Source organism: Odontesthes bonariensis, chromosome 21 (genome assembly GCF_027942865.1).
Source record: "Odontesthes bonariensis isolate fOdoBon6 chromosome 21, fOdoBon6.hap1, whole genome shotgun sequence".
NCBI classification, from domain to species: domain Eukaryota; kingdom Metazoa; phylum Chordata; class Actinopteri; order Atheriniformes; family Atherinopsidae; genus Odontesthes; species Odontesthes bonariensis.
In genome coordinates this window covers 12,928,487-12,943,513 of record NC_134526.1, presented here as the reverse complement: position 1 = coordinate 12,943,513, position 15,027 = coordinate 12,928,487, and the positions used below count along the sequence as shown (strand labels likewise).

General features: G+C 39.4%; 3 protein-coding genes across 11 annotated transcripts in view; 1 reads left to right on the top strand and 2 right to left on the bottom strand.

Moving 5' to 3' along the window:
• Nucleotides 1-5,049, top strand: part of pbx4 (pre-B-cell leukemia transcription factor 4) — a 28,579-nt gene extending 23,530 nt beyond the window's left edge. For 4 of the 6 annotated variants that reach the window (XM_075453234.1, XM_075453237.1, XM_075453236.1 and 1 more), the window contains one exon: nucleotides 1,856-5,049. In XM_075453234.1, the coding sequence (XP_075309349.1) occupies nucleotides 1,856-1,945 (90 nt within the window). In that variant the 3' untranslated portion in view covers nucleotides 1,946-5,049. The remainder of the gene's footprint in view (nucleotides 1-1,855) is intronic. The other 2 variants (XM_075453238.1, XM_075453239.1) reach the window with 1 other exon arrangement.
• A 101-nt stretch (nucleotides 5,050-5,150) lies between these two features.
• On the bottom strand, nucleotides 5,151-8,757 carry lpar2a (lysophosphatidic acid receptor 2a). The gene is made up of 4 exons (XM_075453619.1): nucleotides 8,591-8,757; nucleotides 6,684-7,430; nucleotides 5,960-6,222; nucleotides 5,151-5,344 (listed from the first exon to the last, which is right to left on the bottom strand). The coding sequence occupies exons 1-4, from the start codon at nucleotides 8,607-8,609 to the stop codon at nucleotides 5,294-5,296; spliced, it is 1,080 nt and encodes a 359-aa protein (XP_075309734.1). The 5' UTR covers nucleotides 8,610-8,757; the 3' UTR covers nucleotides 5,151-5,293.
• Nucleotides 8,758-12,326: 3,569 nt separating this feature from the next.
• The window catches only part of brd4 (bromodomain containing 4), a 31,480-nt gene continuing 28,779 nt past the window's right edge, over nucleotides 12,327-15,027 (bottom strand). For all 4 annotated transcript variants that reach the window (XM_075454917.1, XM_075454914.1, XM_075454916.1 and 1 more), the window contains exon 19: nucleotides 12,327-14,878. In XM_075454917.1, the coding sequence (XP_075311032.1) occupies nucleotides 14,810-14,878 (69 nt within the window). In that variant the 3' untranslated portion in view covers nucleotides 12,327-14,809. The remainder of the gene's footprint in view (nucleotides 14,879-15,027) is intronic.

Here is a 15,027-nt window from a genome sequence, read left to right as displayed (position 1 = left end):
TACCATCTCTTTAGCACCCGTTTAGCAAGGTGTTTTTCCGGCACTTATTACACCTCTGGCAGGCAAATTATGATGCATCTAATCCAGGAACCATGCTACCTTCAGATCTTAGTGCAGTTTTAAATCTGAAAATGCATTTATAAGACTGCAATCATTTAATCACGTTATCTGTCTATTTTTGGAGACAGTCTGACTCGTTTAATTTTCTTTAACTCTTGGCACCTTGCAAACATGCCTTTTTATATTATTTCATGTCATTTAACATGCAGAACACTATGAAGCAAGAACTGTGGTGTGTGTACAGAGTGGTATAAGTGTAAAGAGTGGAGAGCTGAGACAAGGCCCTCTTTATCACAACAGTATGGTGGGAATGTACAGAGCAGGGTGTGCCAATCTTGGTACGTGCGTCTTTCAGTCATTGGATTTACTTCTCACATACAGGGTTTTAAAGAAACTCTGAAAACAATTGCTATTTGATTTTCATTTGAAATCTAATGAAAAGGAATCCTGGGCTTTTTTCTTTGTTGCGATCGAAAGGGCGAAACAAAACTTGAGATATTCTTTGTCATTGATTTTCTGTTTGGATAACAAAAAAAATACAGATAAGAAAGGAATAAACGGTATTTATTTACTTATTTCTGTTTCTATATTTTGAGATGGTTGTTTAAAAAAAGGCATTTCGAGACTGCACTGAGCAATCAAGAGAATTCCTTTGCACTTTATAGTTGCTTTATGTGCAAGAAACAGAGTCTGCAGAGTGCAGGAAGCCGCCTCTTAATAAGACCCCTCTGAAAACATGATTTGTGGAAGGTACTGTAAATATTGACAGTATGCTGTTTTTAGCAATGAAATATGTATTTTTTTTCTGGATCATTGATCCTACCTAAAATCAGTGAGCTCTAATAAATCCCCCTCTGTCACCCACGGAGGGGGAGGCTGTGTGTCATACATGTTTGTATGTCTTACTTTGCGATTTATGCAAGGAAAGGGGCTGAATCTCAAAATATTGATTCTACGCTGCCCTGCCAACTGATTTCCATGTTTCATGGATCTTTAAACGTATAAAATCTCAAAACAACATTAACATTAGATGGAGATGGTTAAAGATGTTTTTTGATTCCAGGGTGAGAAAACTGCCCGGGTTGGAGAAGAAGTTGTGTTTCCGCCAGACTTTTTAGCAAATAAACACAAGAACAAGTGCCGTGCACAAGACAGAGAGAGCACAGTGCAGCCAAATGACACATGGACGAAAATCAGTAAACGAAATCATAAAAGCGTCTTTTTTTTTCTTCTTCTTTTTTTAAAAATCAAATGGCTGCTTCCAAAAAGAAAATCCAGTGACCAAAAGATACACACCCCTTGTTGGTTTGCTCCCCTTTAGTACAGAAATGATCCATAATGCGTTTGGTTACATAACCTGATTTTTCTTTGAAACTGGCTCATTTAAAATGAGTAAAACTAAATCAGGAATCTGTTATCATAAGAATGAATATTGTTGTTTGAAAGCTCATCTTAAAATGGTTCGTAAGCACAAATGAAACCGTTTTGAATGGCAAAAGGTAAACATAAACTAACCACTCTCACAGTGGACATTTAATCAGTCCCCTGTATTCTGAATGAAGCATTGTAGAGGCGTGGATAAAGATGATTTCCCTGCAAAGTCTCTCCTAAAGAGAAGCTTCCGTGTTGTTTGTTGTTCTTCTGCTTCTTTATCTAGACCCTTGAGACTGGTGATGAAATGATGAAATTTAGTTCAAACAGCCCTTGTCGACACGCAGATACAGAAGCGGTTTGTTTTGGGTTTCTCTCTAAAACGTCTTCTTCATGCTGAACTCTCTCTCGTGTCTGTTTGCAGGCTAACAGCTGGCAGGACACCACCAACCTTTCCTCTGTTACCTCCCCTCCTGGTCCTCCTGGCAGTGTTCACTCCGACACCTCCAACTGATTTGGTGGCTCTCCCTGCCTTCACTTCATACCCGTACCGGTCTGCTCTGACTGCCATCTCCTATCCTTATTTTTCACTTCTCCTTGTCAACAAGCCACACAGGGCTGTACTCACATTTCACACGCACATGCTGTGCTGGAACACAGGACAGCTGTACACTAGTTAGGAGGAATTCTCCCTTCAGCATCACTCCAATGCTCAAGTCTTCGTAAGTCAGAATTTAAAGGGGAATGGAGCTCACACATAACTAAGAAAACATCCTAACCGTCAAGGACTTTTTGAAAACCACTGACCCAGCTGTGTAGATGATTGTGATGTCTGTACATTATGTGTATATGCACGTTAACTTTACACAGTACTCTCACAGCTTGTTCATGTGTTGTTGACCTCTACACTCACTTTGCTTTGGGAACTGTGTGATTGCCCGCCTCTCTTGAAGCCTTGGCATCTGACTGCCAAACTGTGGATGCGGATCACGAGGGAGCTCTGCTCCCCTTTGCTTGTACCAAAGTGCTACCCCAGTGTTCCTCTAAGAGCACCCTCTGCCAACTCAACAAAAGACAGCGTCGCATCTTCTCGTCCTTATAGCTCGATGTTTCATTCTGTTGAGATTTCAAAGTGAATAACTGAAATATGCACAGTGGTGCATGCAAATAACCCCCATAACACGCACCTCACGAATCCTCAGCTGTTTTCACAGCGAGCTGACATAAAAGGTGTGTCAAGCACAAATGTTAGCATCCTTGTTATGGGCTTTGTTAAGGAGATCACTGTTCTAAACCAGGCAGGACAAGTGATAATAGGGCTGGTGAGAAGAGGAGAAAAGGGCAGAGAGGATAACTTTGGTTGGGTGGATGTAACTAATAGCCCTTTTTGTTGCTAACCAATAGAGGGTGTTGGTAGATGGCTTGTAGACTTTACTTCTTGCTTTCTGTCCACTAGTTTATTTGATTGTAGGCTTTTTTCTAATGCTGTTTCACCAAGAATGCACCAGCCACCACCAAAAATTTGCTCAATAAAGCATCTAAATGATGACAAAAGAAGGGTGGAATGATTGTGGGGCATCAATGTGTTATATGGGACAAACGTGACATGAATTTAGAAACGTGACTGTCTTCCATGCATGTAGGACTTCTAGGTGTAATATTGTTTTCATTTAACCTTCCAAGTTTTTAGATTCATTTTTATTAACAAAAAAAAAAAAACAAAGGGTATAATTCTTACAGTCAGACCAAAAACGAAAAAGTTGCTATGATGTGTGTGACTCTGTGGGAGTGTGTACAGTGTTCTTGGGATGTCTTCGTCTAACTGGCTGGTGCCCGTGTGAACTTTAAGCATTATTGAGACTAGGTGCTTCCACCAGCCAGTGACACACAAGGTGGGGGTTCAACTGAGATTCCCTCCCCATCTTTAAACATTTAAGCTTGTGAGCCCAAGGCAACACACTACAACCTACCGTTGTACCAAAACCAAAAATACAAAGTTCCGAAATGTAATGCTACTCTGTCTTTCTCTAAAGTTGGTGCGCAGCCATCTTTTAAGTCTGAGGAGAGGAGGGAGTTATATTTGTATCTGTGTCTCTCTTTGTGGTGTCGTCTGGCCTCAAGTTGGTTTGATTTTTCAGGAGTTTTGTTATGGGGCTTCATAAGTGGGGTGGGTGGAGTGAACACTGTCATCGCATCTGTAGTTTGATTACGAGCATGGAAGGAATGCTCTCCCCTTTACCCATCCTTTAATTCCTCCTGGTAAAAACAACAACACAATTTTGCTTTTAATTCTATGGCCAATTGGGAAAGGGCTTCTCTCTCCTCTGTTACCAAAAAGAGGCAGCACTGGGTGTAGTAAAACTATTAACTCATGTTAAAAAAAAAACTACAAAAAAAAAATTTAAAACTAAAGAAAAAAAAAAAAAGACTGCAACATTTTGGGGATTTTCATTCTTTGGAACCATTTTATACATTAACTGTTATGTGAATAACAAAAGCATTTTGATAGTAGGGTAAAGCCTTATTAAGATTTAATTGTAATTTCCGACTTTGTTGAAATATGTTACAGAACAAAACCTGAGCTTAAAATCTGGTCACGTCTCACATTTGATTTTCTCGTTTTGTTACTCCTTACAGTTGATACGACTGTATCCTCATTGATGTTAACGCCACACCAAATTATCACGCCCGCCCCTTTTTTCTACCTGTTGTAATGGATGTCATTGTACAGTTTGTGTAATGTTTCCGTATTTTGTTTTCTTTTATAAACTTTGATGTTTGGTTGAGTTGCCAGTTTTTATTTTTGGCCTCTTCAGGATCAACAATAACTCTGTATCAGTTTTGAATATTATTTAGGTCTTTTGTTACATAACCAGGTTGCAATGTAGAGTTTACGCTTGTAACATTTGGTGCTGTGAAACTGTATCATTTTGACTCTCTTATGAATTTTACTGATTTATAGACATTGTTTCAGTCTGATTTCCCATTCATTTCAACAATCACTCAATTATGCAGCTACAAACTTCTTTTTTTTTTTTTAAGACACCTAAATTGAAAGCTTCCCTTTGTCTATCGCCCAGTGATCATTTGCCACATCAGCAAAAATATCCATGCCTAAATACTCAAATGTGAATATATACACTTTGTGGCCCCATGTAGTTTTCCAGCAGTGCTGTAACTCTAAAATATTGAAATTGTAAACCTTCTGACGTGACTTAATGACTTTCACAGCACCAAATTGCTTTGTAAACCTTTTTGATCTTTGTTTTTATTATTAGTATATTTGTATCTCCCCTCTTTTCCTTGTATTTACCCCTCTCTCTACCTCTGTCTTTCCATTTCTCTTGTATATATTCCCACTGTTTTCAGACTCGTGAGTCTGTATGAACTCCTTTTATACCTCAACTTTAGAATTGTTCTAGAAAGAGTAAAACAAAAAGGAAGAATATGACAAATTGTAGTGTTCTTAATTAATAAAAAAGGATTTAGTGGTTTTTTTTTTTGTTTTTTTTTTTCCTTCAGTATTTGATTTTCAGATATTAGCAGTGTTTCATTTTATAATTTGTCACAAATGCTCTTGTGATAGTCAAATGTAATAAAAGGAGAAATTGCACCATCTGATGATGAACATGTGAATCTGTTAGCTACATGAAGACTGAGGATAACACGATACTGACAAAATGACTTTTTTATTTTTTTATTTATTTTTTTATTTTGTTTAATTCTGTTCCAAAAAAGCAAACGGCAAAAATTGGCTGCTGACCAACAAAAAGGCCAAATTTAACTAAATAATCGGCTTTGGGTGACAGCATTTTCGGCCTTCGTCGTACACTGTCCATTTGTCGTCTTTACGGTTGCTGTCCTAACGCCTCCACAGGGCCTGGTCCTCTGACTTCTCACAGCCGAGAGTGAGCTGCAGGGAAAAAAAAAAGAAAAAAGATTTGAATGATGAATCTCAAGAAAAGATTTTCAAACCCAGTTTCTTATAATAACTCCAGAAGAAGAAAAATGATTTACATGCAACATCAGTTTTACCTCGACTCAAAGATTTAAACTAACTGTTAGCTGAGTTCCTCTCTGTGTCTATAGCTCTGGGTGAAGATTCCTACCACACCCCTCTCTGAAACACTCCCAACTTTCTGATTGTTTACCAGCTGATCTTTTCAAATTATTTTAGTTATCTATAACAACGGCATAGCTTTTAATAATAATGATGATAATTCATACTGCAGCAGTACCATTTCCCATCCAGGATTAATAAAGTAGTATTTATATACCATAATTTAATTTGTACTCCTTGTTCCATACCCAGACAGGTAACACTGAACATTCTGTACTGGCAATCAGTTCATGTGGGAAGTGAAGCCTGAAAGTCTCTGACAGGAAAAGCCAAAAATGTGAGCGCAGGAACCAGAAAGTGGAACTTTGCTTCTGAAGTGCAGTTAGTGTTTAGTTAGATGGACTGTATTCTGCACTGCCTAGTTGACATCAACCCTGTTACCAGTGGAGCACTTTAACTGAGGGATACCTCCTGCAGTGGAGAGTCCATCTTGATCGTCGATGGCTCCCTTTGCGGATCTGCACCCCCCCGACACAGACGGCACAAGATCCACTTGAACGTCCGCCGCATCTCGGCGTCCCGTAGAGAATAAATGATTGGATTGACCAGAGAATTGCACTCTGCGATCACCAAACAGTACTTCTCATACTTGTTGGCATTGCTGTTTTTACCCAACAGTCCGTCGAGTAGGAGAATCACGAGGCCAGGCGTCCAGCAGATTACAAAGGCACCTGCAGAGATGTGAAGAAGAGACCAATGGCAGTAAATTTAGTCTGTCACTACAGCAGTAATTTCATGTTCAAAGTCAGGGTACAGTCATCTTAAGTCATGCTGCACCTTTATTGTTTAATGTCAAGTTTAAATGACATTTACCTCCAAAAAATGAACAATTTAGCAGATTGTAACAAAACATGCACTTATGATAATGATAGGAAGTGCGAACATTCTTTGAACATAAAACCCAGAGTAATGAGACAAGGACTGACAGTTAAAAGCTGCAAAACTGGTTTGTGAATTACAGGAAGTCATGTAGCAATCATAAAAACATCCGTATGCTCTATGACCTAAAGCAGTCAAACTATTCTGATGCCATTAAACACAAAGCAGTCCAGTTTCTTTTTACCTAAAGGGGTGAGGTAAAAGCTGTCAAACTTTACAGAGAAAGCACAACAAAGAAAATGCCTCCTCTCACCCAGAACCATGGCGATGGTTTTCATCAGGTTGATGATCGTCTGATTGTGTCGCATATCTCTGGCCTGCTCAGACGTGTAGCGACTCTGGCACTTCACGTAAATGAAGATTCTGGTGTACATGGCCACCATAATGAAAAAGGTGAGAAGGTTGAAAACGGCCCAAAAAATAAGGAAGCGGCGGCTATAGAGGGGAGCAACGGTGGAGCAGTCATCAAGATCACATTCGCAGTTCCAAAATATTGAGGGAATCAGACCCATGAAGACGCCAGCTGCCCAGATGCAGAATATGAGCAGCACCACACGCCGCTTTGTCATGTTGCTGTGCAGCTGCATGGTGATAACAGTCTGGTGGCGCTCCACAGCCACAGCAAGGAGGTTTGCTACAGAGGCAGTCAAACTGATGTCAATCAAAGCACTGCGGATGTACCACTGCTTCTTAGTTAGTGCTCTGGTCCAGGGGCCTGTGTTCAACATCAGATTAGCGTAGGCAACACCTGCAAACAAGTCTGCTGCAGCCATGTTGGCCAGGAGATAGTAGATGGGGTAGTGGAAACGGCAGTTCTTGAGTATGGCTACCATCACCATCAGGTTAGCCAGGACTACGATAGCACATACTGTCAAGCCCAGTCCGATGACCACAATGTCCCGCGTACTCCACTTTTGACTGATCTCCTTCCCCACCCAGTTGTAGAAGAAGGTGACGTTGTGGCTGTAGTTGCAGGTATTCAACACACCTCTCTCAGGGACTGCAGACAGACAGATAGACATTGACCAGTGTATGACTTCATTTATTGCACGATCACCTGGTCTAAGCCAGTTGTAATAACAGCTTCAAAGCCTATCTTTTAATATTTTACAGTGTAAACACAAATAGGAATACAAAGCATTCTCTGGCTCAAACTTTCTCTGTAATGCAAATTAATTATGCCACTCCATTGTCACACAAAACAGTGGCTGTTATAGGATGAGGCAACACATCTACTCTGTAAGAAATTCTACCCCTGTTTGGCAGTAGTATTTAAAACAATTGTTGCTTCCATGGCATGGACTGACTTAAGCACCATCTACATATTTTGACAGCTGAGGTCAAAGCTCTGGGGAGTCTCGATGTTAACTTGTTAATGAGTAAGTCTGCCGTCCTTATTATTCCTTTCACTTTGTGTAATCTACCTGATCAGCACAATAGTCCCAGAGCATGACCCTTGATCAACAGTTTGTACAGTGTTCTGTTCAGGGTTTATTGCCCAGTCTTTGTAACCAAACAACTCATCTGATTATAAAACCTTCCTCCAAAAGGCTTTTTCTGTGTTTCTTTTAGTTCATGTGATCAACTGCAAACTTAAGTTAACTGTGAAGGTATCCATACTGGAGCAGATCCATACCAGCTCCAGTTCTTCGTAAACGTGAGCCTTCACGTGAGTGGTTTCAGGGTTGTTCCAGACCATCCAAACTGTTTTTCTTTGAGATGACAGTGACAATTTGGGTTGTCTGTCGGCCTTACCAAAGTATCTACACTTCCAAAAACATAAATGTATAAACAACTTCAATCTGCTGCTGTTTGGAAATGGCTCCAAGACAACTTTCTTACTTGTGTAAAGCTATGATTTAAATATTCATATGTAAAACATTAATGATAAAAATATTAATGTTGTTCTTTGATTCTGCCTCTGAAGAACCATTCAAAGAAATAACTGAAAATCCAATACTGCAATGTCTTTGATGTCAAGGTTAAGTAAATGTACCCCGAACACTACCCTGACTAATTCCACTAATGTCAAAGTTATTCGGATAATGATCAGATTGCGTAATTTCAGCAGAAGCCGACAATCACAGTTCAGTGACATTACAGGCATATTTGAGAATTTCCAACGAAGTTAAAGTTAAAGCGTTTACATTAGAGACTTACCACCCATCCATTCAGACATGTCCTTGATGAAACCAGAGAGTCAAGCTGCCCTAGAAATAAAAAGTTTTCCTCTTCAACGCTGAGCGCCCATCTGGCACTGCCGTCTCACGCTGGCGCCACAGTGAATCCTCCTCTCACTCCTATCAGCTGCACCTGAGTGACAGGTAGAGGTGTGGCCCCCAGGCACTGCCGGGAAAGTCGGTAAAAAAAACCTACATTGGCCCGTGTTTTTTTACTCCTCACAAGTAAAAATGCTGCATTAAATGGCACTGTTTACAAAGCCTTGGAGACCCAGTTGACATTTCCAACTGATGATACGATTATAATGATAAAATGATACGAAAGGAACTGAACAATAAAAATCCTGTGACCGACACATTAAGTAGTAAACATACTGAAACTATATTCATAGTAATCTCAAGTGGCCAAACAGCACATGAGCAGTGGACTGAATGACTAACTTCAAATAATGGTATTCTGTATTCCTTACAGTGCTTTCTATTGGGATTTGTTTCTTTTTGTTTCTTTACGTGACTCGGGAGGGAGCTGGAAACCAGACAGAGACCAGTACCATAAGATCCCAGAGCCAAGAAATAACACAAATTATAAGACACATTACATTATCTATGTGAGAAGCTAGGACATCACTGCAAACTGCAAGATTAAAAATAAACATTACGTTGAGGTAAAATTAAACAAAACAAACAAAAAAAAAAACATCTGATAGATGCTGTAGAATAGCGCCCCCCAGTGGGTGGGGTGATGAACTGTGTTTCCTGAAAGAACCCCGAAAGAAGAGTCCCAATAATACAAGGCAATACAAAAAGAAAATTAAATTAAATGAAACAAACAAACAAAAAAAGAAAACCACAAGAAGTATTATGATTATTATAATTCCCCATTGACCGTGTTACACTTTGAATAAACATTACATAAACCGTGGCGTTGAGTAGTTAAATTGGAGATTGATTTATTCTTGAAAAAAAATAAATAAAAATAGGGTCCACTCATGCTTCTGACAGCTAGCATTAAGTTTCGCGAACATTTCAAGACACCATAATTGATTTTTACGGAGCCCTTAAAATGACATATGAGAGTAAAATAAAACCCAAGGTTTTCTCGTGCGCACCCGAAACTTTCTGGTGGGAACGTGAAACTTAAAGAATTAGGCCCAGGATACTTACTCTTACGCGGTTTGATATCCGCAGAAAGTTGACCTGCGTCTGACATTAGACCTACATCAGTGGCGGCTGCTGACTTTTAAAACAGGGGAAGCCCATATTACGCCATTGTGACAAAACTAGCTAACACGACAAACAAATGCACAACAGGAATATGATTGACAAAACTTCTAAACAACAAGGATGTGTTTCTTATTTACAGTGTAATATTTACAAAAGTGTATGTGTGTAAAGGATGGAAATGGAAACGATGGGAAATGAGGGAAACTCCGACAGCACTTTCACAGACAACCAGTCTCTTTCGTATCCGCTTTGGGACTGCAGTTCCAGCGTGCTTCTCCCCGCTTAAAAATTCTGCTGCCACAAGATCTCTCATGATGGACAAACACTAACTCCAATCATCCCGACACAGCCCCTCATATTGACACGCCCACGTCTAATTTTCCCCCAGAGACGCCGGGCTGCCTCGGAAGCCTGGGTGTTAGTGGCGGCTTCATAACATGATTTCCTCAGTGAACGGCGGCGATTTCAGAACAAATCACTTCATTAAGCTACAGGACAACATGTTGTAGTTATGAAAGTAAATGCAGTAATTGGGCATATCTTGTGTTTTGTGAATGACTGTTTTATCGTCAATTTAACATTGAAGATGTAGCAATTTCGCCAGAGAATGGGAGAGGCTGTCCGGCTTCCCGTGTTTTGACTCTGAATAGCCGCGGCTGACCTACATGACGATTCTCTGCCCGTCCTGCTGCCTAACCTACACTGTTTTACAATAAAGTGAAAGTTTCTTGTGCGCACGAGAAACTTTCTAGTGCCCACGCAAAACTTTTCTGGTGGGCACGAGAAACCCTTGGGTTTTATTTTACTCTGCCATGTCATTTTAAGGGCTCGGTAGATTTTTAACCTAAACAGATAAAACGTCATCCACATCGAGAAGCCTACTCGTCATCTGATCACTGAGGGTTGACTCTTGGACTCTTGCCCCCCCCCCCCATGTCGCGCCCAGGTCTGGGCTCTGACAGTCAAATGCATGTAAAACATAGTTAGTAGTTGTTGCGTTACTTGGGTGATGATACCATTCACAGAAGATACTTTCCCCACCGTTTACTTTGAAATTAATAACAAGAAGTGCGACTATGTTTTATACATTCATACATTGACGTAATTTTGACTATTTTAATGCACTGCAGTTTCTCATAATGTCCACAAGAGGGCGGTACATGTTAACGATTCCAGGTAACGTGTTGAAGACTCTGTATTCCAGGTCATGGTAATCATAAGAGCTTGAATAAAGGGCAACTGAACGAAGAAGAAGTTCAGTTGTGATTCTAGGGGAACGCCAATGACCATGTAAATTAATCTAGGAACTTGGTACACAAAGCAAAAAAAAACCCAAAACATACAGCAGGTCGCGTCAATAATGTCATGGCCCAAATATCCAGACTGAAAAGCCACATATAGAAGCAATATAGGTAGTAATATAATAATACGACCCCAATCAGATTGTTCGAATAACTGGTAATTAACTCATAAATCAAGGGCTTTATCCCAAGAGTGAGCTTTGTAAAAAAAAAATTGCATTCGTTAATCAAGTTTACCTCGACCTTACTATATATTTAAAAAAAATAAAAAACTACTTAAAGATTCTTTACGTTCACGATGTCAAAATTGTAATGGTTTGCATAAATAGAGCGCCTTATATAGGCTATACACAGAGGTAACCAAAGATAAGTTATTTGCACGTTTATTCTTAAGTCTGTAGACGGTACAATTATAAAGAGGCGAAAGCCTTTCGTTTCATGTTTTGCCCAAGGACACTTCGGCATATTAAAAGGAGGCCCGGGATTCCAACCGCGAATCCACAATAAGTGGACAGCTTACTGGGTAGTTTGAGCCGCAGCCACCCCTGCTCTTTAGCGACAAATGTACATGCAGTTCACCACTATGACCACAAGGGGCGAGAAAAACCTAGAATGTTCTCAGGTCGCCATTTTCTAGCATCAAGTCATAAACAATGCTACAACACTACTTCCGGGTAATACTTTCAGAAAGAGAATCTAAATTATGCAGGATAGAGCATATATTTATATGCACCCAACTTTATACATACGTTAGATTCTATATATATATATGTAAAAAGTCTATGTTTTTATACACACATATATATATATATATATATATATGTATATAAGCAGACTGAATAAAGTAACTTGAACACATCTGCAATAACTAATACTATTTCTAAGACTGTTTGCAAGACAATTCAAATACAAAACTATAAAATGAAATGAATTTGTGTTTTATGACGAGTCAGCAAGCTGTATTTTTTATATACATATATTACTATGAGTGTAATTGTAAAGCAAATGGCAAAAGGCTGAAGGAATATATAAAATGAATGAATAAAGGGAAAAAGGAAGCTCATTGCTACCTCAATGGCTTCTGCTGGGATTCTGAAAGACTAAACTTAAGGACAGGTTTTGAAAAAAAAAAAAAAGACATACGTCAAACAGAATTTCATTTATTTTTTTATTTTCTATAAAAAAGATGAGTTTATTCAATGATCATAACAGACTTAATCAGAGACCTCGAGAGACCACTCGCATACAAAAAAAAAGAAAAAAAAAAGAAGAGGAGGAAAATGTTTGAACAAAATCCCCAAAACAGGACCAATGTAACACAAAGATAAAATACCTGAATAAAGCAAACTCTGGGCTGAGCTGCGGGTCAGCACATTCTCCGTAGAACTCATGGCACATTATGTTCAACAATTATTGTGAGAAGGAAAAAAGGCTAAAGAGGAATGAAGGACTGTTTTTGTCATCGTTGTTCTTCCAACCCTTTCAAAACCAGTCAAATAATAAAATTCATAAATTCATACAAGGTGGACTTAATAAAAAGATGAATTAAGCACTAAACGAGTTCTCCTGAAGTACTGCTCGTCTTTTTAGTCTCCTCATCAACGGAACGATTATCTACATTGGGGAACATGCCTCTCTGCACCACACACTGAAAAAAAAGGAACAAAATCAAACGCACAGTCGCACAGCCGTTCAAATTCACAGTCACACTCACAGACCAGACTCAAACGCTAGGGAGGCAATACCAAAACATATCTATCTAAAATCTGCTGATAAAACAAAATGAGAAATTAGTTGTCAGGTGTGTACACGCACAGAAATCCAGCTAAAACTAAATTTAAAACCCGAATATTGACAACGGGTAAAATATAAAATGCTGTCTTTTCCTTTTTTTTTTTTTTTTTTTAAATCTTTTTTTTTCTTTAAAACACAAACTCTTTCGAAAAAAAAAGAAAGAAAAAAGAAAAAGAAAAAAATTCCCACCCCCACGCCCTTTCAAATATTACACCGCCCGCTCCTGACGCGCCCCCCTTTCTAAATCCCCTCAAAGTGTAATATAAGCCAACAAGAATTGCAATACGATACAGGCACTGGAGAAAAAAAAAAAAAAAAAAAAACAAACAAAAAGAAAAAACACTATAAGGGACAAGTGGAGAGGACGAGATGCGTTCGGTCCATCTCCGCTGCAACAAGGTCTCCAAGAAGAGAATTAGAACTCACATCCACTATTATCAAACAAGAACAAAGATATCAATGAAAACTGTTTTTTTTTTTCTTTTCAGTATTTTCCGTTCAGACTTTTGTAATCGCTTGTCTTTTTATTTTGTACTGTCAACAGTGCGCCCCCCTGTGAATTAAGATGATTCGATGCAAAAACTACGTGGGAGCTCCGTCCGGTCCCACCGACTACGGTTTCTAACCTGATTCAAGTATCAGCTACAAAAAGGTGTTAAGTGTTTGTGTTAATCCCACGACTGCTCTCTTCCCGCCCCGAGCGCTCTGCTCGTTGTCGTCGGATCAAATCCTTTAGTTGAGATCAAGGAGCACTCGAAGGGGAACATCAAGAGGCTTAACTGATACAGTAGTGGGACCGTTGTGAACAAGCCAATGATATGAACTTTTCAACGTTATGTCTAAAAGTGTAATACAAATAATGATGCAACAGTTGTAGTGAAATCCAACTAAAGCTAAGAAACGACTGTCCCTTTTCTTCTGGGTGTAGTTTTAGATGACTAAGAAAAGGCAATATGAAAAGTGATTCTGTCTTTGATAAATACTCACTTGATAATGCATATATTCAGTGCGCCCCCCCCTCCCTCCCTCCCACTATCTACCTGTGATGTTTTAGGGCAAGTAATTTAGCATAAAAGATATCTAGCTGTTTGGCATAGGTGTGTCAGAGGCGGAGTGTGTTGCTGTGAAGATTCAAGGAGCTCACGAGGAAAGAAGAAAGATCCAAAATAAACAAGTTATTGTAGAATAAGAAAATAGTTCTTTACAGTAGATACTAGATGATGAAAAAAGGTCTGCACGGCTTCTGGTCCTGTCTGTAAATGTTATTGGTTTGTACATGTGTGCAGGCCATAGAACATACTTGTCTGTTTAGGAAAGAGGTGTAAGGCAAACTGTACCTTCTCAGCTGAGAAATATACATGATATACAGTATGGAAGTTCCCTCCCAAAGGAAAAAAAAATGTGTTCACTTAAAACTAACAAAACAGAACATAAAAAGACAGTTTTCTTCACCATCTCAGACATCTGGCAGTTTGAAAATGCATCTGCGCAGTCTGTCAGTACATCAGAGCATTTTCATCATCACTGGGATGTCTTTACTCCTGTAGTTATCGTGTCCATGCACAGTGTGAGAATCAAGCGAGACAAAGGCAACGGGGGTCCTCTTTCTCCCATTTTAACGTATCAGGCAAGCAAGGCTCAATTCCCAGGACATGACATCCAGAACAATGAAACGATCCCCACATGTTGAGTGTGTTCAGTCCATGAGGCCAATGTGAGCCATGACCGCCTTTCCAGCATAGTCAGTCTCAACAGGGTTCGTCACATATGCGTACAGTCTGTGGCCCTTCGTGGTGCATGGTTCTCACTGAAGAGGAAGTTTAAATCATCCATTCTTTTTTTTCTTTTTAGTTGCAGTTACATTTCAGTTGCTCCTCTCCTCAAAACAGGTTCTCCTCAAAGATAGCCATTAAGTCACTTTGGAAATTCATGTCAATAGTCGCCGTCATCTGACAAAGGAAGAGAACAAAGCATTAAAAGAAGAAAACTTCAGGGACATTTCTCAGACGGCTAGAAACGGCAATTAGAATTTCTCGTGGCTAAAGTTTTACAAATCCCCACCTTTTGTATCATATTGGTAATATTAGACTTTACAGAT

What these genes read in the sequence shown, in the direction of transcription:
- lpar2a (XM_075453619.1), bottom strand. An exon ending in AACCATCGCCATGGTTCTGG is followed by an intron (nt 6,223 to 6,683) that starts GTGAGAGGAGGC and finishes ACATCTCTGCAG; the next exon opens with GTGCCTTTGTAATCTGCTGG. An exon ending in TGGACTCTCCACTGCAGGAG is followed by an intron (nt 5,345 to 5,959) that starts GTATCCCTCAGT and finishes TTTTCCCTGCAG; the next exon opens with CTCACTCTCGGCTGTGAGAA.